The sequence below is a fragment of the Lepisosteus platostomus genome, chromosome 4 (genome assembly GCF_059453375.1).
Source record: "Lepisosteus platostomus isolate fLepPlt1 chromosome 4, fLepPlt1.hap1, whole genome shotgun sequence".
Classification (NCBI taxonomy): Eukaryota; Metazoa; Chordata; class Actinopteri; order Semionotiformes; family Lepisosteidae; genus Lepisosteus; species Lepisosteus platostomus.
The window spans coordinates 68,563,535-68,588,927 of record NC_142614.1 but is presented as its reverse complement, the minus strand read 5'-3'; the positions used below and the strand labels follow the sequence as shown (position 1 = coordinate 68,588,927).

Here is a 25,393-nt window from a genome sequence, read left to right as displayed (position 1 = left end):
TTTTAAATCTTATAAATTGAGAGCAATTAAATAAGATCTTTTCTATTACATCTTGATTTTTCTTTTAATGACTAATACTGTGAAATGTTCTTTTTTTCACATGTTCTGTATTTCTTGGAGGTTTATGATTAAAATCTTAAGCATCTAGCAAAATAAAGATGCCTTTGGTAAAATATGATGCATAATGAAAAGTGTAAGCATTGGAGTGAAAATGGTCATTTATGATGTGTGATAATGAAATGTATTTTAGATCAACTCGCATTAATGTGTGTCAAAAGTACAGAATGGCAGACTTGTGAGAATTTTTTTTAATACAGGAGCAGGAGACCACCTTTATTGAGCTCCATACATACAGCAACACAGCATGGGTGACGTGCAGGACTAACTGCTAACAACTCTTTTCATACAGTATAGCCTCACGTAGTACATGACTGGTTGATTTATTCCAGGCTCAGGTGCTTTTCCTCCTGTTCTTTGGATTTAATCACTCCTTCTCTTAACAGCCTTCTTAGTAGCAAAGCTATTACTATTGTTTTTACAAAGTCAGTTCTTATCATACTTCAACAGATCTTGAGGCAGTTTTGGTGACTGGTACAGAGCTGCATAGCTAAGTTAACATATTTTTTAAAATTCCAGTAATTATCCCATACATTCCATTACACAATTAAACACTACCACTGTAACATTGAATATGTGTCAATATATTTGTCCTGCTTCAGTCATTTTTTGTTCCTGGGTATTATTTTGCATGCAGTTTAACCACGTTCGAACAATGCGATTTGCTGTGTTCAATCCCCCAGGTCACATGAGTTTAAGTACTGTTTTGGAACAAAGGGCAGACAGGTGTTTCTATTTACAGATTCCCTGTTGCATTAGTTGTGAAAAGAAGTGTGAACGTACAGTATAGCCTTGGTTCCAGCCTTTTGTTTGCTTTTTGGGTCTGCCTCAAGTTAGAAGACATCAATCAAGGTGAAGACTAGAGGGTTGAGTATAATGGAAAAGCAAAGCACTTGTGTTTAGTTTAGTGGAAAGAAAATTCCAAATGGAGCACATGGAGATTGGGAATCACAAAATTAATCATGTGGAATGCCCTGAAAAAATGGGAGTCATAGGTAATCGACAAAGGCCAGGTCATCTAAGGGAGACAACAGCAGCTGATGACAGAAAAAGCATTAGAACAGAAAAGCCCTCAAGTAACAGCCAAAGAGGTTGCAGTCAGTCTCCAGAGTGGACGTATTTCAGTTCACTGCGAGTTATAAGTGCTGTACGGTAAGGTCCAAACCTCTCATCGGCACAAAAAACAGAAAAGGTCAGGCTCAGAAGTTTACAAAGCAATGCAATGGTGAGGCACAACAGGGACAGACGGGATGAAGATAAACCTGAAAGTGACCGAAGGGTGGAAGTGTGGGGAAAGAGAGAAACTGCAAATAATCCCAAGCACACCCTTTCATCTGGGAGGCCATGGATTGAGCATGCAAGGCTGCCTGGGACTGGCTCACTGGTCTCTATTGATGATGTAACTGATGATAGCAGCAGAATGAATTCTGAACTGTACAGAAACGTTGAGTCTGCCCATGTCCACAAACATGCCTGCAAACCCACTGGTGGCAATTCTCCATGCAGCAGGACTGATTTAAAACCCCACCCCACCTTTAACCAGGGAGTTCATCAGGAAGAACTGGAACTTTTATTAACTGGCCAAGACAGTTTCCTGATTGGAATGCTATTGAGCATACATTTTACTTGTAGAAGAGGCAACTAAGGTCAGAAATGAGGCTTCAGTTAAAGCTTGGCAAAGCATCTCACAGGAGCATGTCAGGAGTCTGGGGATGTTGATGGATTGCAGACTTGACACAGTCTTTGCATGCAAGAGATAGGTGACCAAATACTAACTTTACAATCATTTCATTCACTTAACATTAATTTGTCCCAATTCTTGTGCTCATCTAAAATGGGGGAATTGAATACAAACCATTTGTGTTCTTACATGGATAACCTGTGTGCACAAAAATCTCCAGAAATGAAAGGTGACATTGTGTACTTCTACATAGTTGTACGTAGTTGTCTTTTGGTCTGAAATCCAAATTTTAGTTTTGCACCTCAAAAATGACAAATTTAACTTCACTGTCCCAAATCTTATGCTTTTTACTCCGTATACAATGTAAAAATTGTAGAGTGACAATGTGCAGTCTTAAAGTAGATGTGGGGTGAGAGATTTTGTGTTTTACAAAACTGTTGCAAGGAAATTCATGTGGACGTGAAATGAGGTGCCGACCTTGGCAGTCCCCCGAGAAACACCACACTACCATGGACAGCAGTGTGGCCAGGCAACAAACTGTGGCTCACCATAACCAGGTGACAGTTCCCACTGTCACTCTAGAACTACTCCTAGATTACTAGGTTGCTAGTCATTATATCCAAAGCCACACACATGTGCACCCATTTATACTGTACAGCTGTGTGTTTTAGTAGAGCAATTCAGGTGAAGCACCTTGCTCAATGGTGCAACAGCAGTGTCTCAGCTGGGATTTGAGCCCACAACCTTTCAGTTCCAAGTCCAGAACCCTGATCACTGCTGCCCAGGGTCTAGGTGAGGGCGTTGAGGGAGCAGGATCTTGGAGAGGTATGGGAGGAGTGCGGTCAGCCAAGGAACCCGTCACTGAATGGATGCCTGGGTTGTGACTGAACTTCTATTAAGATCATGTCCATCCTGTAGGTCCCTCTAAAGCTCTACTATTTGTGTTTCAGCCCTTCTCTGTGTAATGTAGCGAACAACCAGCAGATGCTCTTGTCAAGGAAGATGTGTATGTCTTTTTTCTTCATCTCCTCTGCAGTTTATAAACAGAGAGAAGGCGATTCTTTATACATTTGAACTGCAAAATAATACAAGGGGCGAAGCCCTTATTGCAAGTTATTAAAAGTGTTTTTTACATTCTATATCAAACAAGGAGGCACTTAAAAAACATAAGACATAGAAAGGCAGCTTAAATTATTGAAATATCAATACACCAATACCAATAAAGTCGATCTTTTGGTGTGGATGCAGTAGGAATGCACCAGTTCCAGGCAAGATGTCCTCTAGATCACCTCCTCTAGTGTGTGCGCGGCGCCCTCTATGGTTTGGATGACTATAGTGAGGTGCCTGTGGACCTGGTCCCAGTCGCTGGCGGAGTCCGTGCTCACAGCGCGAGCAAAGGCGTCGGCAAGCCCAGGGAAGGTGACCACCCCGGAAGACCTGGAGGCCCAGATCACATGTCTGCCAATGACACGGAGCACAGGAAGTTCAACGGGCCGGGCAGGGTGCAAGCAGGAACACAGTGGGATTCCCAGATGCAGGTTATTCTACCACAAAACCCTTGTCTGTAAACCCTAAGAGTGGAGCTATTTCCTTTTGTTTTGACACTTCAGCCCGAGTTTTTCCAATGTGTACACAGAAAGGATTCATAACTTCATAAGAACTCTCGGTGTCCTATAGTTTTTAGAAATGTATTGTTTTGAATATGTGATTCATCTTTTCATTAGTTTAACGCCAAAGAAGCACTCCCTTCAGATGTCCTCAAACATACTGTACACAGGTCAAATGCCTTGTTTAGAAAAGAGTGCGTGCAACGACGATGCAGGCAGCAGAAACACGTGTGTATCCAGGAGATCACTGCAAGATCTAGATCCTCAAGACCTTCAGTCTTGTTGCTTCGTAAGTTATTGATTTATTACTTTTATATTTTAGCTGGATTATCTCATCCCAGGAAACTTTGTATAAATAGCTACAGTAGCAGGTGCTTCTCAACCCTGGTGCCACTAATATTTCTGCTTTCCCAGGAGAGCTCCAGCGAGATTTAAGAAAGCTGTTCTGTGCTGAGATGAGACTTGGCTTGCTGGAGCCCATCATATCCCAGAAGGAAAGGAGTCAAAGCAGGACCATGCCCTGCTTTAGATCTTGGTCTGTCAAAATGCACACACAGGGAGAATTTAGAAGCGCCAGCTGACCTAACCAGTATGTCTTTGGGTGGTCTGTGTAAACGGAGATCCTGGGGAAAACCCACAAGGATCCCCACACAGAACTCGAAGCCAGGTCTCACACGGTATGAGGCAGCAGCACTAATTGCTCTTTAGTTCAGAAGATGGATAAATATCAGATCCTAAGAGATTGTATTGTAGCACCCTCGCCGGGTGTCCAGGCGGATGCACACACGGCTAATATATGAAGAACTGAGGGTCCGCAGGTCTCCCGTCTCTTCCCAAGACCCGTATCCACCCTGAGCTCATCTACGTGTTCCCATTGCTGCCCTTAAAGCTCACTGATGGGAGATTTTTTTGGTCTTTGTTGCCTGGTTGCTGGTGGACAGAGGTCTGTAACAAAGAGTGCGTATGCTTGCCTCGTCTATTTCCTGCTATAACCCCATAGTCGCCGCAGTATACACAGCCAAGGGCCAATTTGCAGGTGGAGATTTTTTTTCAGTTTGTAAACTGAGACACTTTAACTTTCATTTTTACCCTCCAGCTGCTGTGTGATTCTTGAATAGAAATGGTACTTTAGGAGGACGATGTTAATCCAAAAATGAGATTAAAACAATAGATTGCATGATAACATTCAGTACGGGCTTGAAAGACAAGTAGCCGGTTGATCAAAAAAAAAAAACAGAGCTGTCTGACCTGTAGTGGTACTTGTCTGGGAAGGCCATGGGGTCGACAAAAGCTCTGTCCATGAACATGAGCTGGTCATTGATCCTGCGAATCCTCAGTGGCCTGAGAGAGGAAGATTTACAACAGCATCTTAGTTACCGATTGCAAGAAGTTCACCCAAGAATTCAAGACAGGCTACACAGGAAATGTTTCTGCTTCCCCTAAAAAGAAACTCAGAAGTCCATCTCAGAAGTTAAAAGAAGTATTTATACATGTGCATGGGAGTGAAACTCATTGAGATACTAGGTGCATTTTTCTCAAAGTGATTAATCGAGAACGGTCCTTTAATATTTTTCTATCACGCTTCCCTGTGCTCATCAGATTGGTAACATTCCATGAACACACCCATCTTCCTCTTCCCTTTTTGCTAAACAGAACTTCTTTTAATACAATTGGTTACTTAGTTTCGGCATTCCTATAAACACAGTATGGAATTACACAGTAGCCTTTGTGTCCAGCATTCTTCCATTCCAGTTCATACCAGCTCTGCATGTCCACCTTATAAAATATTGCAGCTTCAGCAGAAAAAGTGTGTGCAAAGTTCACAGAGACCCTCTCAACAGCCAGGAGGCAATCTGGCTTGTTTGGTAGTTAGCAGTATAACTGTTTATCATTGTCCTGCTGAAAGGTGAAATCTGTGCCTGGTTTTCGGTCTGCGGCATGTTTGCCTCAAAGATTTGCCAGCACTCTATGAGCCTATACAGTAAGTCTTGATAAGCTTTGCATTTCCTGCTGATGAGAAGCAGAACCATAATGTGCCTTCAGTTCCATGCAAGCTTCTTTTGTGGGGTTACTGGGACATTGTTGGGACATTTCCTCCCATCTCAGCTACTGAAGTAACTCTTTCAAAGTCGACATTGGCATGAAGGTGGCATTCATAACCAGTTTACTCCTTGACTGGCTGTTTTTGTTGATGGACTTCATCATGCTCAAGGTGACATGAAGGGTCTTTTGAAATCTTTTTGAACCCCTTCTCCTGACCTGTGCCTTTATACAACTTTATTTCTGAGTTGCTTTAAAGCTCCTTGGTCATCAGAGCTGAAACTATCCTTGTTAACTAGTTCACTAGCTGACTGAGCAACCTAACAGAGATGGGTATTTTAATTCTGAAATCGTGCAAATGACTATTAATGCACACAGACACAGGACAGTCAGCTAATTATGTCTCATTAAGGTAACTTTGTGTACATAAATTTACTACTGAAAAGGGTTTGAATACTTATGAAATCCTGACTTTTCCATTTTTTTCAGGTTGTCTATTTACTACTTTCATTTTGCTTTTTGCTTTTGTTGTGTAGCATAGATTGTGTATACTGTATATAACAATTATTAATTGTTACTTCTGTCATGACTCTAGGTTTTAAAGCAACAGAATGAAAACTGTGTAAGTGTCTGAATAGTTTTGCAAGGTAGTGTATATATAATGAATCATTATGATGATACAAGTCCACAGTACTGATATTGAAAAGTAACGTATATTTGTATTTTTTAACCTACTGTATCACAATTACTTGCGAAAACTTCCATAAAACTAGAACACAGTTATGAGACTGGTTCTGTTTGCTACTCAGGTGCTATCAATCCACAAGGTGGCGCTTCGAAAATACTTGACTTTTCCACTAGAAAAAGAACTAAAACAAGGCATGTGACAGAAGGTAGTGGAGGAAAGCATCCCCTTTCCCTTACGTCTCCTTTGTGAGGTCAGTGTCCTGGATGAGTCTGCTCAGGCTGTTAGCAGCTGTGCGAAACTTTGCCACAGCAGTCTTCAGGGGCTCTGAAACGTAAGCATATCAATACACAGTGGGAATGATGTGACCGACACAACAGGCCAGGGCTGTCTCGGAAACCACACACGTCATAGTACTTTCCTTCTCTAGGCACCTGGAACAATTTTAAGGGGCGCCTTCATTCCTAGGGACTTCAAAAATGGTACTTACAGTAGCAAGACAAAATTCACAGGACTACAAGCCAGTCTGTCCTAAAGAGAACTTTGTCATTCAAAAGCTTTGACATGCTAGAAAAGCGTCTATACCATATGAAAGCAAAGGAAGATGTGCAGCATCACCAAGATATATAGGCATTTCAATACCAGGTCGGTTCAATAGACCTGCAGCATCAGCAAACACTAATCTTGGAACAGCTGTAATGCACAGTATATCAGGATTTTGTTCCACTTCCTCAGGTTATGGTGGTTGAGATATACTGTAGACAGTAGGTCTTTCAAATAAAGAGAGGAAATTCATTGACAAGTTTTCAGGATGAAACCTTGAAGGTCAAATAACAAAAACAGTTTGCAAGTATTCTTTACAACTCACTGGATGTATCACTAAGGACAGCAATCATCCTGGTTTCTCACTTTTCTCCCCCCTTCCCTCTGGTAAGCGTTATAGGAGCATAAAGGCACAAACGTCCAGATTCAGAGACAGTTTCTTCCCAACAGCTGTCAGATTAGTGATATCTACCTTTGCTACTGGCTCACACTGATGTTTTTTTTTTCTTACAGTGCTTGTCTGCCTTTTTTAAGTTATATTTAACTTGTTGCTGTTGCTGCTGCTATTCTGTGTTTGTTTTTGCCGATTCCTCTAATGTCTTTGTATTGGAGCACACATGCAAATAAGCATTTCATTGCACTTGTGCATCTGACAAATAAATTGAAGTGATTCAGCTCGCTCAGAAACAAGGAGTTTCAAACCTGAAACAGAGCAAACTGCCTCACAATCACGGTCGTTCCCATTTCCCTGGTGTCCTGGAGCCTGCAGGGAAGGGAGTCAGGATTGATCCCTGTCCTTACCCATGGAGATGCCTTTTTCCATCAGCCTGGTGTTATAGCTATCCAAGGAGGTGTTGAGAAACTGTTCCAGGGTCTCGGCGTAATCGACAGCGTTGAAAGGGATGACCAGGCTGTCGGCCAAACGCAGCAGCACATTGCCCGCAGTCCGTGCCACTGTCTGGTGGCTGGTGAACCCTGTGAAAGTACAGTCATCACTCGTCCCGTCTGCTGCAGAGCTGGGCGGGAGACTAACGTTTTCGTTTCAAGTGCAGAAATAATTAAAACCCCCGTTGCATTGTCATGATTGTCTTTGATAACAAAAAGGTAATCAATTCTACTGCTGAAGTCTGAATATTTCGTGACGTGATGGAGGCTGTAATGTCAAATCCAAGCGATGCAAGTCCTTTCAGCTAACATCTGTCCGGTGTGGTTCATTTACTGCAGGCGGCAAACTCTGAAAACCCATGGTCACATTCAAGGTAAAATGGATGATGTTAATAAAAATAATTCCTTGCACTTATATAGTGTTTTTCTGGACACTCCATTCAAAGTGCTTTACAGGTAACTGGTACCACCAGTGTCTAGGCCCATGTGGATGATGTGACAGCAGCCATAGTGCACCAGTATGCTCCCCACACACCAGCTATCAGTGGGGAGGAGAATGGAGTGACAAAGCCATTTCAGAGAGGGGGATTATTAGGAGGCCATGATTGGGAAGGGCCAGGGTAGAATTTGGCCAGGACACCAGGGTAACACCCCTATTCTTTTCGAGAAACACCCTGATATTTTTCATGACCACTGAGAGTCAGGACCTCGGTTTTATGTCTCATCTGAAGGATGGCGCCTCTTTTTACAGTAGAATGTTGTCACTATACAGATGCATTTGCATTCGGACAAATTATATTAACAAATATGTTTTACAGAACAAGCAGTTATATTAGGCTATATTATGTTGTAAACAATACACTTTTCTGCTCCAGAATAGTAACATCAGACAGGATTCTGAGGCCTACAAATTCAATTTTGAAGAAAAACAGCTCTGTTTGATACCATTATTTCCTAATTATTTTGTGAAAACATCCAGAAAACAGTATTTGTGAATTTACATTGAGGAGATCTGGAGTAGTCTTGTTTGGCTATCTTGCAGTAGTACATACTGTATTTATCAACTCCATTCTGCAACAGATGTACTGAATGTGCACTTTTACGCAATTTCAAAACGAGATCCTTCAGAACTTGATTAACAGCCACCTACATTGGACATTTTAATCGGTTGTGGCCTGGCTGGGTAAAGGTGGATTATACTGCTTACCTGGGTCTATGTACCTGGCTGCATAGTCAAAAGTGTCATAGGCAGTGTGATACGCAGGGTAGATTCGTGCCTGTGTTTTGCTCTGCAAGAGAATGCAACACTCCAACATGACACACGAAGCACTATAAATACAATTTTACTTAACTGCCTCCATCTTTTCATTAAGATCATCGTTGGTATTCCAGCCGTTGACCGTTCTTTTCATTTGTTAGATGTTTGTCAGAAAACCCTAATCAAATGTATTATAAATATAATTTACAGTGGAGAGCTGCATCTGGAACAAGTACAGATTACAGACTGAAAAGTATAAAGAAAAAAACAGTATGAGACTCTATTAATGGCACTCTTCTTTGGCTATTTGGAATTGCACACATTGTTTTTTTCTTTTAACTGTTCAGCTTTAAGTGGAACAAGCAGTTCAGGTGGGTAGCTGCGTCAGCATGCGCAGGCTGCAAGGGAACGAGTAATAGGTTTACTAACCTGTAAGTAACACAATGCACTGGGTGCCTTACCCTGTCATAGGTGTAAGCGATGTCCATGGAGGTGATGCCCAGGAAATGCATAAAGGCCGCGTAGTCACTCCCTGCTCCAGTTAGATACCCCAGACTGAGAGAAACAACAGAAGTGCTTTGCTGTAGCTACTGGGCTCTCATAAGGACAACAGCCAAAATGTGTGAAGCACTTACAGTGAAGAGAGGGACAGGTGCAGAGGATTGTTTGGAGTGGATTAAGGCTGCCTGAGCAATGGAGGAGGTCAGCCACTGAGGACTCAGTGGTGTCCTACCCAAAAAAATATTTTTCTCTTTTACTCTACTACTGTTCTTAATTTCATAACGAGAGAGGAGAATGATTCAGTTAATGGCTTTCTTTAAAATCATTCCCACCACCTTTTACCACTCCATGGAAGTCCATTGTTGTATTTTCCAAGAATACTTGTGATTTGGGTGGAGTGAGAGAATGTATTACCAGGTGATAAGAACACATTTCAGTCCCAGAATGCCTCAGTGAAAGTGAGGCCGCTTTCCTCAGTCCTAATCGAGAAGGCCAATCCATTTGAGATTTGGCCTTTTCCTTCTATGAAGTTCAGTTCATATGGTGGCACTACACGCGAGGGGCGTGTTCAGTGTGGAGGCGGAGCCCTGGAGGAAGACTTTATAGTCTTTATCGCTAAATAGGGTAAGTCCAGTCTGGGAGAGCAGGCAGGGAGCGCAAGGCCCAAAATAAAAACTCTAATCGTGAAAAAAGGTAAGCCTGCCCCGTTATAGAGATGGGACAGGCTTAAAGAAAAATGAAAAAGAATAGAATTACAACGGCCTCACGCTCGGGACTGCCGGTGTAAAGATCCCCCCCTTCTGGGGTTCTGCCCTGCTCGTCCTCTTTGAGGGGGGCTCAGTGTGTCTTTAAAGAGGTCTCACAGCCGCAGCTCATCTTCGATCAGCGCGTGCAGCTGTGATTACCAAGGCGAGGCTCCGCCCCTTCTGCAGGGCTCCGCCTCCACACTGGACACGCCCCCTTCCGTGGTAGTGCCACAGTATGCATCCAAAGACAAGTTAGAAATGGGAGAAATGACCTCTGAAAGTAAAAGTTGGAGATGTTCAGTGCAGTTACAGATATACTGTATAGCTGCCTGAGGGTGTATTTCAATGATAATGTGTGGTTATAGGATTTCTAGTAACTACCAAAATGATGATAAAATAAAGGCCATCAGAACTGCTTAACCGATGCAGAAGAATAAAGGTACACACTTGGGGATGATGCCATAGGCAGGGCTGCTTCTGTTGAAATACTGAATCCAGTTGTCATAAACGGAGGTAGACGGAGATCCAGGAGTTTTCACCTAAACACACAAAAACAACCTCCATGATGACAACATTCGGACTTACTATACAATAGTAAAAGAGTGAGTATATATTTAAAAAATACTTACCTTTTCTGGTCAATACTTTATAAAATCTTATTTATCCTTCCCAATGTTTAGAAATAAAAATGGTGTGAGTACACACCACACCAATGTTCTATATATATTATTCTAGTACAGTCATGTCTCAGTTTGTAAACTGAAATGTAAAATGTTTCTTCCTATTTCAAAGGGTTAATGTATTATTGTGTGCTAGGGGCCTTTATACAGTACCTCTGAATTAGTTTCCTTTATCTTAGAAAAGGTTCACCCTTTTCAGCCACCGCAGGAATTAGTGTATCTGAAGTACAGTATGACGAAGGGGGAATTGAGGCATTTGTACAGCACCAGTGATATCTAAATAGATAACAGCCTGGTTTAAGAAGAAACCAGATGGTTGGACTAATTACCAGGCCGGGAATTTCTAGGAAATGACCAATATCTCACATGCTCATTTAAAGTGAATTACAGTCTACAACTCATCTCTCTTTTTTACTAATCAAAACCTGGAAGGTATTGAGTGCTGAAAGAAATTAAAGTAAAGTTTGAAAAAGGACTTCAGTTCTTCTGTCAGTGGGACTATTTGTCGTCTTTTTAATCCACTAGGCAAGTCAACACTTGTCTCTATGGTGGTCTTTTACAAAACAAGTAAATAGGAGACAAAAATCTTCTATTTACTGCATTATCGGTTTAGGGGGCAGAAACTGTGAAGGGTTATTTTATGGATGAAAGCAGTCTGACTGATTTGTGGTATTCTAGCTCTGTGTTGGGGATTGGCTATGACTTTTGACTTACTTATATTAAACATTTAGAGTATTTCCAACCTTACTGATGAATAGACTGTGAACCACAGTGTATTAAACCTTCAAAACAACTGGGATGACATCAGTATACTGTATTTTAAGATATGGTGGAAATTGTGTGGAGAAGAAAAAAGGCTGCAGAAAAGGAAATGATTAGAAAAACGCAAAAAAAAAGTGACAGAGCGCCCGAGTGAAGCAGCTTCCATCCCAAAGGCTGTGGAGTTTAAGCAACTCCCCATGAAAATGTCCTCCTGAGAAAACATCTCTAACCACAGACATACTGCTGGCAGATCCCAAGAGGCAGTGCAGGATTCAGTGAGCACCCCTGCGGCTGGTCTGGGGCTTCTGGGCTCCCCACACTCCCACTTGTACTTGTTGAAAAGAAATACAGAGTTCACTGGTGCACGAGGACGCATTTTTTATAATCTCACGTGCGGCTGCAGAAGAGGGGGGACTTTTTTCAAAGTTGGCCATCACAAAATGGTGCTGGAGAAAGTGCTGTGCAACACAGTTTGAGTCAAGAGGTCTCCCTGTCCTGTGTGCAAGTGCCTCACCTGTTTGGTGGCAGTGAACACAACACTCTGTGCAGCAGGAGAGCCCTGGACCCTCAGGGTGGCATTAGCTGTGATTCACAAGCACAGGGAATCAAGGGAGACAGGGAGAACACAGGAATGGTTCAATCCAGAGAAGTGGACCTGCATTAGGGCTGCTGTGAATTCATGGCATTCTCAGAAAAAAAAGGCTCCACACTCTTCTTTCTAATGGTTCAAATGTTAAGTTTAGGATTTTCCTCTTTTTTTAAGACTATGATATTACAAAACAAGAAGGGAAAATTAAATGTGTTGCTGTTAAAACTTCTCATCTGGCCAAGAGTTAATAACTGAATTTACAGTACCTCAGGTTTTACACTCCAGGGTAATTGTATAATTTCATTTCTATATCGATATCTCTCATCTCATCTACAGAGCGAGAGTAGAAAATATATACATATGATTTGATTGGCATTAAGTATTTGTATTCCTAAAGTTAAGGTACAGTTCTTTTGTTTCTGAGAGTTGGGAATGATTTGCGATATTGGAGATGAGAGATTCCTTCTCACCAAATACTGAGATGTCAACATTAATGTAAGCGACCGCCCGATCCCTCAGCTTGCTGTAATATTCCTGCAGGGGAGAAGACAAGACTGGGACTGAGCTGAGCACTAGGCTGCAAACCACAATGTCAGTGATGCTCGGTATTTAATTTTTAAATACAACAGTCACAGGAACTCTGTATAACTCTTTATAAAGTTGCTTATCTGTGCCCTCAGCTTGCTGTAATATTCCTGCAGGGGAGAAGACAAGACTGGGACTGAGCTGAGCACTAGGCTGCAAACCACAATGTCAGTGATGCTCGGTATTTAATTTTTAAATACAACAGTCACAGGAACTCTGTATAACTCTTTATAAAGTTGCTTATCTGTGCTTTTGAATGTCTTTAATTGCATATTTTCTAATTACTGTATGTCACACTACTGGAAAAAATCTCAGCGCCTTCAGCGTCTTTCTATAAGGTCAAATAAGGCATAATTAAATCAATGCAAAGCTTTTTTAGATGGTAATGAAGTGTAATCTCCCTTGGAATGTGGCTTCTCATTACCACAAAGAATGTAAGCAGCTTCCAACGTATTCTGAAACTTTCCAAAGATGTAACAGTGTCACCTGGCAGTCTGCTCAAGGGATGCCGTCAGTACCTCTGTGTATTCAGTTGAGCCGATCAGGCCAAACTCTTCTGCTCCCCAGCTCCCGAAGATGATGGACCTGCGCGGCCTCCACCTCCCTGCAACACACGACACTTCAGTGACGAGGGAGTGTCCCCGCCAGTGCCGGATTTCCCATGAGGCACTGGAGGCGCAGTGGGCCTAGGGGCCTACAAACCTTTTAGGGCCTACGAAGGAGGGAAACACTAGTGACTCATGAAAAAGTCTAGCGGCTGTTCCAGAAACTAGAAGTATCGAAGCGAAGGTCTCTCGACTCGCTCCATCAATCACGTGGTTTAGCATGAGAATAGTTTAAAGTGCATCATGTCAATCGACGTCATTCGATTGGCGTTTACCCCTCTCTCTGCACATTTCAGAGCGAAGGTGCCTAGGACCTAAGAACACCAGCCCTGGTCCCTGCTCCTGAGTGGCAGTGGGAGGGGTGGAGAAAGTGGGGTTTCCAGACCGGGTTTCCACTCCTACCACCCCAGTTCTACAGGCTCCTGCTCCGTGAGGCAGCCCTTGCTGTTAAGTGTGAATAACCACAGAAACTGTAAACTGCTCAAGTAAAATTTAGACTACATCACCTTATAAACCTTAAGACGGCTATCGTTGTCCTCTTTCAAGTGTACAATAAATGAATTGCAGCAAAAAGATTTTGTAGTTTATTTCCTTCTCTCTTGAGGGTGTAACAGTGAGGTACTGTTGTCGTCAACGTTAACCTAGAAGATTTCAGTGTGGAATTAAACCCAGACAGACCCATGCCAGGCAATCAGAGAGGAAGAGTATGGGCGTAATGGAGGACAGACCGACAGTCTAAATGTCTGGGGAAGTGGTAGACAGCACTTAAGACATTGCGGGGGTTTGGATAAGACGTCTTTTAAACAGAGACTGATACAGCACACATAGAAAATATAGTTTTACAGTTTTCGTCTTCTGTTTAAGGAAAGAGATCTTTAACCCGCCATGTGTTCCGTCATTATAAGACGAGAACCCTCAAAGTCACAGAATCGTGACCTTCTTCCCCCTGCTTCTGCGCTTGTGGCAGGAGATCCAGTCTGTCTGACCTCTGTGATCACAGAGCGAGTCATGCACAAGGCCAGGCTAGCAGGTACAGGCGTGTTTGTGGAGGCTCCGCTTTGTGCATGATGTTTTTGCTGCGGTTGCCACACCAAGCACCGGCCTCAGTGCAGTGGGTTGCAGAGTTAAAGACTGACCTGCCTTCACCATCTTCCCCAGGACGCGGGTGATCTCCAGCATCACGGCTGTCCCACTGCTGGGGTCGATGGCTCCATGGACCCAGCTGTCCCGGTGATTGCCATACAGAATGTACCGGTCTGAGGATCACAAAGAGCACGCGCTTCTTCGTCACCGACACCTGCCAGTCCCACCCCACCCTACCAGGGCTCAGCCCTGCCTAGTCTAGTCCACTAAATTGGGTATGGTTTACAGTATGTATGGGATTATATATAATAATGAATGGGATTGCTCACAGTGTACAGAAAGCAGTGTACCTTTGACTCTGAAAAGGTTGGTGCCAATTCACAGAATTATGCTTCAGGCAATGCTGGGTTAGGAGGTTACAATTTTGTGGGAGTATGGAATAAAGGGTTTATGGAACCAGCTACCCAGCTGTGCCATTGAGGCCAATAGCCTGGCTTCTTTCAAGAAGTGGCTGGCTGAGATCCTGGGATCAGTTCAGACCAGGTGGGCAAACGACCCTCTCTGGTTTGCGATCTCTCCAATGATCTTAATGGGTGTGGCATAAAACGGGGGGGAGGTGTTCAGTGTGGAAGCGGAGCCCTCGATGAAGGGCGATGCGTTTCCCTAGCAACCACAACTACCCTGGCTAATTAAGTGGCTGCTGAAGCAACGCATCGCCTTTCATCCATGGGCTCCCCCTCCACACTGACCACGCCTCCGCCCTATGCCACAAGAGGAACTGCAACACTATTTTATATTTCGGGGTTAGAATGAATCAGCATTCATGAGTGTATTTCAAACCACAGTAAAAGTCAAATGCGTACACAGTAACGTGTAAAGTCTTCAATTTACAATAATTTCCAGGTATGCGCAGCGCCATATTCTGCGATTCAGAACGCGGCATCAACCTCCAGTGATGTGAAGCTGCCCCCATTACATTCTAAACAAGCAGGCTTGTGAATACACCTCTGTTAATTTAACAGACATATTGCTCTTGATTTCGTGAAATGCCTGCTGCACAACTTGTACTTAATTCTCTCATACATCGCATTACAGTGACTAGAGAGCACGAAAGGCCGCATTACATCACAATTCTTGTGAATTCTCGCCCTTGGCTAGACCAGGGGTTTGTGACAACATGGAAGAGGTCTGCTATCCAACCCGAGCATGATGGGGCCCAACAAAGTACAGGGTTTTGGGCCGGGTTCGGGTCGGTTTTTCAGGTACTGTACAACTTCGGGCTCGGGCCAAGTACGGGTTTGTTTTCTAATAAGTGAAAATGAAGGCCGGGTTCGGCCTTCAACTTCATGCCCTTGCAGACCTCAACAACATGGTGACTTACAGTACTTTCACAAAGTTCCTGATTTTGTACTCAATTTGGAATTTGTCAAATCTTTTCATTCTCTCAATGAATTTTGTCACAGAGTTCCCCTTTAAGAGCAATTATTACACTGCTTTGTGTGCATACATAGGATTGTATGAAGGGCTTTACACTGAGAGTGTGTGTGTGCATGATAGTACTTGTAAAACGTGTGTAGGTGTCAGGTGGTACTGGAGAGTGTGAAAGTGTCTGTGGGACATACAGCACACCTGGCTCCACGCTGCCACGGATCACCCCCATCACATTGTCCGAGTTCTTCAGCTCACCCTTGTTGTACACGTTCAGTTGAACTTCACTTTAAGAGAACAGGAAGTATTGCAACACAAGTGGAAGTGTCAAATATACCAGCCTAACACTTGTGAATAAAAAGTGTTAACAAATAATATGCTGTTACATCTCAATAATCTTTAATAATGTTGCCAGGCAACTGTCCTGTGTCTATAGTGTAGCTATAATAAGGTGCTTTTAATCAGTTCTCATCAGGTCTTTCCATTGAATTATGACAGAGTTAAACGCTGTAATTTATGTGTCAAAGCATGATAGATTATTCAGCCATTAATTATGTCCTTAACTGAACTTAGACCAACTTTTATTTTGCTTCTGGGTCAGAACTTTAGGAACAGTCCTGCATCATTCCAGTCAAGATCCAACTTCAGATTTATTGTATTCAAGAAGCAGGAATTTCTCTGTTGCAGTAACTGCTGTCAATGAAAGCTGTACAGTAGTGAGATTTGGATCCCATCTTTCTTGTAGTAAATATCAATGTGATCCCTGAGCACCACCACAGAAATTCCAAAGAAGACGATGGGATTTGATCCACAGCCTCATTAATACCTCAGCAACAGTCACTAGAATAGGACAGTGTAGAATAGTGGGCAAGTCTCAGGACTCATGACTGCTGGGTTTTGGGTTCGAGTTCCTGCTGTAGACACTGCTGTTTTATCTTGAGTGAGGTACTAAACCTCACTTGCTCCAGTCCTCCCAGTTATAATGGAACAGGATGGGTATCGCTAGCTGTAATCCTTGTGACTGGAACAGCGTCACACCCAGGGGGGAAAGGGAGTCATGTGCTTCTTGTTTGCTTAGTTCCATGGAAACCAGGATGGGTTTCCATGGAACTTCCTGATGGGAAGCTGTGGCTCAAATACATAAGTAACCTCCAAGCAACCCCTTGACTGCCATTAGTGAGTTGTGGCTACAATCGTTTCTACAATTCTCATTTTTCTTGTTGCTGGGATGTAAAAGCAGATGCCAGCCAACAGCCACATTGGGCTGTATCCATATGTACTGACACCTAATCGTTTTCAGTACCTAAATAGATATTATGATACCTGTTGTTAAAGATGGAATTGGGTTCAAATCCAGGTCCCAGCCTGTAGGTGCATTTGAATGATCCTTGCCAAAGGCTTGGAGCGTCTGATCCACCCAATTTGCTGTACCATCCAACACAGAGAACAAAATAATGCAATGAAAACACCCAGGAAACCAAGTCATATTTCAAAGAGAGGCTCCGGCAGGGAATGAATCCCGTAATCTGCACTTAATAAAGTATAAAGCAGGATGAAGTGAAAGACAGGCTTGGAGCAGTCTAGGAAGGCAATGCTAAGATTATTGAAAATGCATCTTGAGAGTGCAAAATCCACTGGATCTACTTCAGCGATGGAAAATGACTCCTGTTATCCAAGAAATGAGATCATTTGAAAGGGTCAAGTTGACTACACAGGAATTTCGACACTTGTAATCCCTGGGAAATTGGGTTCAGATATAGCTCAGATTGGCTGATATTGACCTTGCCCTCAGAGCATGAATAGAATAAGATACACTGACAAAACACACTTTAGCAAAGTTTGTGAAATCTCCTCAGTTGCAGAAACAGAAATGTGAAGCAGAGATAGTAGGATAGTGTAGGGTTACTCACCAGATCAAAGCACTGGCATCTTCAAACCCAATAGGTTGTGTTGGAATAGGTGGAATCCCCTTTATATCAGCCTCCTTTATCCTGTAAGTGTAATCTGCAGAGCAGGAAGAGTGGAGTGTTTTAAATAAGCCACCTCGCTCTGAAGAGATCTGCTCAACTCCAGTGACAAATAAGAAGGTTACCTTTAGCTGCGAGGTACGGTGTCAACAAGTCTCCAAAATAGGTATTGTAAGACCCTCGTTCCACTCCCGATGGGGGCAGGTACCAAGAGTTGGGGTAGGTCTCATTTACATCCGACAGCTTCCCATCATTAATGTCCTTGGGATCGGTGTACACCAGGACCCCGATCACTCCAAAAGGCGCAGCATTTATCGCCTGAGCAGCACAAGCAAGGAAACTTGTCACCGACAGCACCTTTGCTTACCACATCTGCATACAACAGCTATACGCATATACAGTAGTTTTATCAACAGTTTCATTTCATTTTAGAATGATCAATTATTCTAGATTATCGTAACATGTCAGAGAAGCATCCTTGGGGAAACGGTCATATCTGATCATGATCGTGATGGATGGATTTTTTGGAATTCAGTAAAACACATTTTGCATGACTGGCGCTTCAATATAACATATGGGATTGTGGGTTGGTTGTTATTTTTATGGTTCTGGATCAGTTTCATATCATGTAAGGCAGAAGAAGAGCTTCCAGTGGGTTATTTCAGGCCTACAGTATGTGATAATGTAGGGGACAATTAATTGTGGTACATTTTTTGTTGGAAAGGAAGGAAAGAAGTGGTCACTTAGTATTAGGAAACACCTGGGAAGAGGAGTCGCATAGTCTAGGCCAGAGAGGGAGAAGAGCAAACGACACTGATTGAGTAGGCCATCTTATCAGGTCGAGAGGGGATTAGAAAAGGGCATGCAACATGGATGTGCCGAACATGCACAGAAGGTGCCTATTGCATCACAGAAGGTGCCCGTTTAATGAGCAACTTACCTTGTTTGCTCTGCCTGCTCCTCCATACCTCACAATGGCAATGGCGCCATTCAGGTCAATAGTTTTGTTCAGGAATTCATAATCACTGACTTTACCCTGGTTCGCATACACAAGCCTTCCCTAAACAAATATGGATGGATATGAATAGTTGCGCTTAGCACTTATCACACCACAGTGCTAAGGGATATGGAATTGTCTTACAACTTTTTTTTGCCTAGAACAATATTTGGGATTATACAAATTATCAGATCGCTACCACGGCTCGTAAATGATCTCCAGAAAATTTGAGATGTGTCTTATCTCAGTGCAGATTCTACTGACAAGTGCAAAAAGTACTTTCTGATCTGGTTTGCTGGGCTAGGCCAGTGTAAAAAATGTATTTTCCTAAAAGCTTTTATTGTTCTATTGATTTTACTGCAGGAGATAAGATAAGTTAGCTTTTACTGACATGGGAAAACATGAAAACCCTCTCTCAGTCAGCAGATTTTCCCCAGACAATACAGTATGTGCAAAAATGCAACAAGATCGGGGAACAATTTACTATTTTCCGATTGAACGGTGTCTGAATTTCAAACTATTTTGAAGATAATCTGCCAATTATTGTTAATTAAAGACGTGGTTGCAGCAAAACTATGTTTGGAGTGTGAAGTAGAGGAGCGGAAAGTTGGGTTGCCCTAATTTAGATGCTTGTGACTTCCAGCGGTGTGAAAGGGTGAGAACAAGTTAATATTCACTTTCCCATAGAAACACATCAAGAGTTATAAAAGGTGTTCATTTTAAGCCATACTGAGTAATGATTACTTTCATTTATAAAATACCTTTCCAAACTCAAGGACACTGTACATGGTGATAAAGAAGAAAAAGATAAAAAAAATATACAATTAACGACTATAGTCAGATGAAGGACAATTTAACAATGGAGCAGCGACAGAAAAAATATGTTCACCAATAGTCTGACATATATTCCTAGGTACAGTGAGCACAGGACCTGCCTCTGACAGGATATGCAGTCCATTTCGCTGGTCAAAATTAGCTTTACCCCAGGGATGATTTTTGCTCAGCAAGCAGCGATTTCCCAAGACAATATGCACAGAAATGCAAGAAGTATGGTCAGGACTCTAGAACAACTGTGAACAAACAGGTGAACAACTGGAATTTATCTGAAAGCTCTGCACAGATTCAAATGGCTTGCAACCTAAGTTTTAACTAGGTTCTAGGTGCACATTGAGATTCTATTGCTATTTTTTTCCATCCTATTGCTATTTTCTGATCTTAAGACACGGTACCTTTGGGTTCCCAGCTGGGGCGTAGGCAGCGTAGGGCTGTACAACATCTGGGTGCAGCTGGTCCTCTGTGTAGTTCTTCTCTTTAAGTCTCGAGGTGAAGAGCACCGAGTCGGTTGGAGAAACTTTAATAAAAGTATACGTATAGACAGAGCAAAAAAGTAATAAAATAATCTGCACAGCAATTCCACCATTAACATTATTATCCAGGAATCTGTACTTTAGGTTGTTTAGATCTTTGGAGTAAATTCCCAAAGTCTCAAATACTCAGAAAAGGTTAGCGTATAAAGTCATGCTGTCTCAGTAAATTCCAGATGATATTGGAATCTCTTGGAATAATAACAAAGCAAACTGGGATGAAAGGCCCTGCCAGTTTTCGTGGGTGGCAACAGTTCAGAGTTCATGGAAAGTTGCAGCTCCATGTAAAAGTACTGGCAATATCTTATAATCTTGAATGAATAGTGTGAAGCTTTATTCATTAACATGTATCCATCTGAAAATTCTCCATTTTGAGTTTAGGTTCACAATTAAGTGTTAGATTTCCTGGTAAATCCCAAATTTAAGATTTATAATGTGAATGCTGATTTCTGTAGTTTCATAGAGCTTCACAGAATGCCTCTCTAGGTAATAGGTAAATATTACCTATATACAAGTATTACAGATAAAGCAGATATGGATGAGGTACAATTTAATTCAGGCTGTTTTATCTGTTTTATATTCCTGGATAATAACATTAAGCACTGGCCACCTTAAAATCCATATCTAAACCTTTGTTAAGGTAACAGATGGAAAGGCGGGGACAATCCATAAAATGACCATGAACTTGCAAAACCTGAGAGTCTAGACTGGTGTAATATTAAACCAGATTGATACCGGAGTGCAGCATCACAGGCCCTTCCTGTGATCAGGCTGTTTCTGAGGCTGTTACAGATCTTTATGACTGTACAGGCAGGTTCTTGCTAACCCATAACTTTCAGGGGAGTTGTCCATTCCAAGACATCCAAGACTTCTACCCCTGGCCCTTACCCACGGTGACCCTGTTAGGAGTCGTGTCACTGGGGAACGACAGGTACACTTTGTAAGTGTCCTTCCAGGCGTCGTCAAGACCAGAGATTGGGTCCTTCCATTGGTCCAGTATGTACTTCACCAGCTGCTCATCTCCACTGCTCGTAGCCATGTGAGGCACTTTGGTCAGCTCCCTGGTGGTTTGGAGGGAAAAGGCAGAATTAAGCCACGGAGCCACATCCACATCTTATCCGTGTGTGTTTCGGAACCTGTGAAACCAATAGCTGTCAATGGTCTACGCCTCCCAGCGGCCATCCAGGATCCAGGTTGTTTGTCCAGCAGAAGCAAAGAGACTCCCCTGGTGTCCAAGACAGCTCTGTACAAACTACCTTCTCAAGAAGTGCGGTATAAGGTTTGATCTGTGAAAGGGTTCGTTCTAAAGCTGGTTCTGAGAAAGAGAGACAGACACTTGTGGTGTGGAAAGTGTAGTGTCAGAAATACCATTGTATTATGTACTAAGAAGATGCTCAAGAGCCTCTTTCTTCTCAACACACAATTTATGCTACTTTAGAAGGATATCCTCAGGTATAAAAACTGCTTGGGATTGCTTGAGTTCGGTGCACCGCAGGAGCACATACACCATTGTGTGTCCCTGTTATTCTCTCTGAAAATGCCCTTTTTCATAAGAGATTTAAACTCTTTTCAAACCTTCACTGACCCACTCTGTGACTTCCTAAGCCAGTACTGTCTGATACCCAGGAACATACCCAGCCTAGGTGTGGGTATCAATGTCAGTGCATTTAGATCCTGCACTGTGAGATATTATTAAATCAGGGCTCATCAGCTTGCTGCCTCTCCAATCCCCTCCACGCCAGTACTTTTATTTATCCATCTCCCTAATTGCTATGACAAATTTCCCAATTATCGATTAAATAATTAAGGAGCAGGTCGGAGCTCTAGTTTTATTAGAACATCAGGATAGCAATATTTAATATAAAAGTCTACAATTGTTTTGTATACTCCTATACTACTCCTAATTAAAATAAAAGTATTTCTGAAATAACATTCTGAGCCTCTTATTTTCTCGTGATTATTTATCCAAGTCATTTCATTTTAAATTGCTATTGTTTGTTTTTACAACAAAATTATAAAACTCAGAACTTGAGTAAGCCTACTGAATTTTACGTTGTATATTGAAGATAATGGTTACACAACATTGGTTGCTATATTCAGTCTTTTAAATCTAGTATTGAAATCAAATTTAATGGATGGATGGATGTAAATACTGTAACGCAACGGGGGCTCAGGCGGGCGCCCTTGCCGCATTAGGTTGGCCCCCCACCGTCGGGGGCTCGAACCCGGGACTCCCGCGTCTCTCTGCAGTGACCCAGCCCCGTGAGCTAAAGAGAGATCTCTCCACAGCCCAGTAGCTGTAGTCCTGCTATCACAGGGAAGGGCGGTGACATCACCTGCTCTGGTACGCCGGCTCTTACACAGTGCCTGTCGGCCATAAGCGTTACAATACTTTTGTTTGTACAGATTGATGGCAACTCTTTGAATTTGTTCTAAAGGACATAACTCATTGTCTCCTGAAATAAGACATGTTATTGATAAAGGTAATAAACTGTTGAATAAAAACTAGAATCAGTAGACCCTGTTGCTACTGTATATACAACCTACCAGTGCATCATTTGCGCTGAAGAAAGCATCACCGGATTACTAGACTGCTTTCGGCTATTAAAAAAAACACACATTACATTCTTACTGTGTCGGTTCACCTTGGCTGTAAAAGCTAATGGAGAAATATTTAAATTGTTTTATAAAATCAATCTGACCGCTGTCAAAGTCAAATAAAAAGCTATCCAGACCAGACTATTCTGACAGTCAGTCTGGTCAAGAGGCATATCTATCTGACCCAACATTCACAGTACACAGCAAGGAAGTGCAAATACTCACTTTAGATACTCCTCAATTCTCTTGTTGTCCACCTCTTTGATGAACTGCTCGATCATGCTCTCGTCCACATCCCGAGACATATCCCGCACCCATCCTGGAGATTTCTCTATCCCGTAATGCCCCACCAGGATGCCAAAAGTGAGGATAGCTGCTCCCAGAAGCCCAAAAAGTAAGATCTTCTTCCACATTTTGCTCCGGGCCTTCCAGCTACTGGACTGAAGCTGAACTCATGCACAATGCCAGTCTTCTTTGGGTTTTTTGCTTTTCCAAAGTATTTAAAGACCCTCCTTGCCCCATGTAATGTCAGCCACTACAGATAAGTACTGTTCACTGAACAGTTAACCTATGACACATTTTTGGAAAATGCATCTCAATAGGCATGCATCAATCATTGATGTTTGGCACCAATAATATACTTTGTGTTTATTCAGTGACCTTCAGATGTGCAATAATAAAAAGAAATAGGGGATGTTAAAGTTAATAAGTATCTTATTACTTATGAAATGTTATATAATGCCAAACTTCAAATATTTGCCATCAAGTTATAAAGCTTGGCTTTATATGACTTGTCATTGTAATCCCTAGGATGCTTGGGAAACTGCAACTAATTGACATATATTTAGATTTGTGTCTTTTCCAAAACAAACCTTGGTATTTTATTGCCCTGGATAGCAAACAAGCAGTACTAAGCAGTACAGGTGTCTTGGCTAAATTTCGCCCCTGTCTTCCACAGATGGTCAACAGAGGGTATAGATAATAATAATAATAATTGCTTAAACTTACAGTGCATTGCGAAAGTATTCGGCCCCCTTGAACTTTTCAACCTTTTGCCACAATTCAGGCTTCAAACATAAAGATATAAATTTTTTATTTTATGTGAAGAATCACCAACAAGTGGGACACAATTGTGAAGTGGAACGAAATCTATTGGATTTTTGAAACTTTTTTAACTAATAAAAAAATGAAAAGTGGGGCGTGCAAAATTATTCGGCCCCCTTGCGTTAATACTTTGTAGAGCCACCTTTTGCTGCGATTACAGCTGCAAGTCGCTTGGGGTATGTCTCTATCAGTTTTGCACATCGAGAGACTGAAATTCTTGCCCATTCTTCCTTGCAAAACAGCTCGAGCTCAGTGAGGTTGGATGGAGAGCGTTTGTGAACAGCAGTTTTCAGCTCTTTCCACAGATTCTCGATTGGATTCAGGTCTGGACTTTGACTTGGCCATTCAAACACCTGGATACGTTTATTTGTGAACCATTCCTTTGTAGATTTTGCTGTATGTTTGGGATCATTGTCTTGTTGGAAGATAAATCTCTGTCCCAGTTTCAGGTCTTTTGCAGACTCCAACAGGTTTTCATCCAGAATGGTCCTGTATTTGGCTGCATCCATCTTCCCCTCAATTTTAACCATCTTCCCTGTCCCTGCTGAAGAAAAGCAGGCCCAAACCATGATGCTGCCACCACCATGTTTGACAGTGGGGATGGTGTGTTGAGGGTGATGAGCTGTGTTGCTTTTACGCCAAACATATCGTTTTGCATTGTGGCCAAAAAGTTCGATTTTGGTTTCATCTGACCAGAGCACCTTCTTCCACATGTTTGGGGTGTCTCCCAGGTGGCTTGTGGCAAACTTTAGACGAGACTTTTTATGGATATCTTTGAGAAATGGCTTTCTTCTTGCCACTCTTCCATAAAGGCCAGATTTGTGCAGTGTAAGACTGATTGTTGTCCTATGGACAGACTCTCCCACCTCAGCTGTAGTTCTCTGCAGTTCATCCAGAGTGATCATGGGCCTCTTGGCTGCATCTCTGATCAGTCTTCTCCTTGTCTGAGCTGAAAGTTTAGAGGGACGGCCAGGTCTTGGTAGATTTGCAGTGGTCTGATACTCCTTCCATTTCAAGATGATCGCTTGCACAGTGCTCCTTGGGATGTTTGAAGCTTGGGAAATCTTTTTGTATCCAAATCCGGCTTTAAACTTCTCCACAACAGTATTACGGACCTGCCTGGTGTGTTCCTTGGTCTTCATGATGCTCTCTGCGCTTTCAACAGAACCTTGAGACTATCACAGAGCAGGTGCATTTATACAGAGACTTGATTACACACAGGTGGATTCTATTAATCACCATCAGTCATTTAGGACAACATTGGATCATTCAGAGATCCTCGCTGAACTTCTGGAGTGAGTTTGCTGCACTGAAAGTAAAGGGGCCGAATAATTTTGCACGCCCCACTTTTCATTTTTTTATTAGTTAAAAAAGTTTAAAAAATCCAATAGATTTCGTTCCACTTCACAATTGTGTCCCACTTGTTGGTGATTCTTCACATAAAATAAAAAATTTATATCTTTATGTTTGAAGCCTGAAATGTGGCAAAAGGTTGAAAAGTTCAAGGGGGCCGAATACTTTCGCAAGGCACTGTATATAGTGCTTTTCTGGACACTCCACTCAAAGCG

At 42.3% G+C, this 25,393-nt stretch overlaps 1 protein-coding gene across 1 annotated transcript; it reads right to left on the bottom strand.

Annotated features, from left to right (window-relative positions):
* Window positions 1-302: 302 nt before the first annotated feature.
* naaladl1 (N-acetylated alpha-linked acidic dipeptidase like 1) lies at window positions 303-23,290 on the bottom strand. The gene is made up of 19 exons (XM_088630467.1): window positions 22,947-23,290; window positions 21,012-21,184; window positions 19,989-20,110; window positions 18,703-18,822; window positions 17,888-18,080; window positions 17,706-17,799; window positions 17,119-17,220; window positions 15,997-16,082; window positions 14,421-14,540; window positions 13,198-13,283; window positions 12,565-12,628; window positions 12,020-12,087; window positions 10,511-10,602; window positions 9,278-9,371; window positions 8,766-8,847; window positions 7,475-7,648; window positions 6,370-6,457; window positions 4,654-4,746; window positions 303-3,256 (listed from the first exon to the last, which is right to left on the bottom strand). Exons 1-19 carry the CDS (start codon window positions 23,132-23,134, stop codon window positions 3,079-3,081), a joined length of 2,217 nt encoding a protein of 738 aa, XP_088486593.1. The 5' UTR covers window positions 23,135-23,290; the 3' UTR covers window positions 303-3,078.
* Window positions 23,291-25,393: the final 2,103 nt, after the last annotated feature.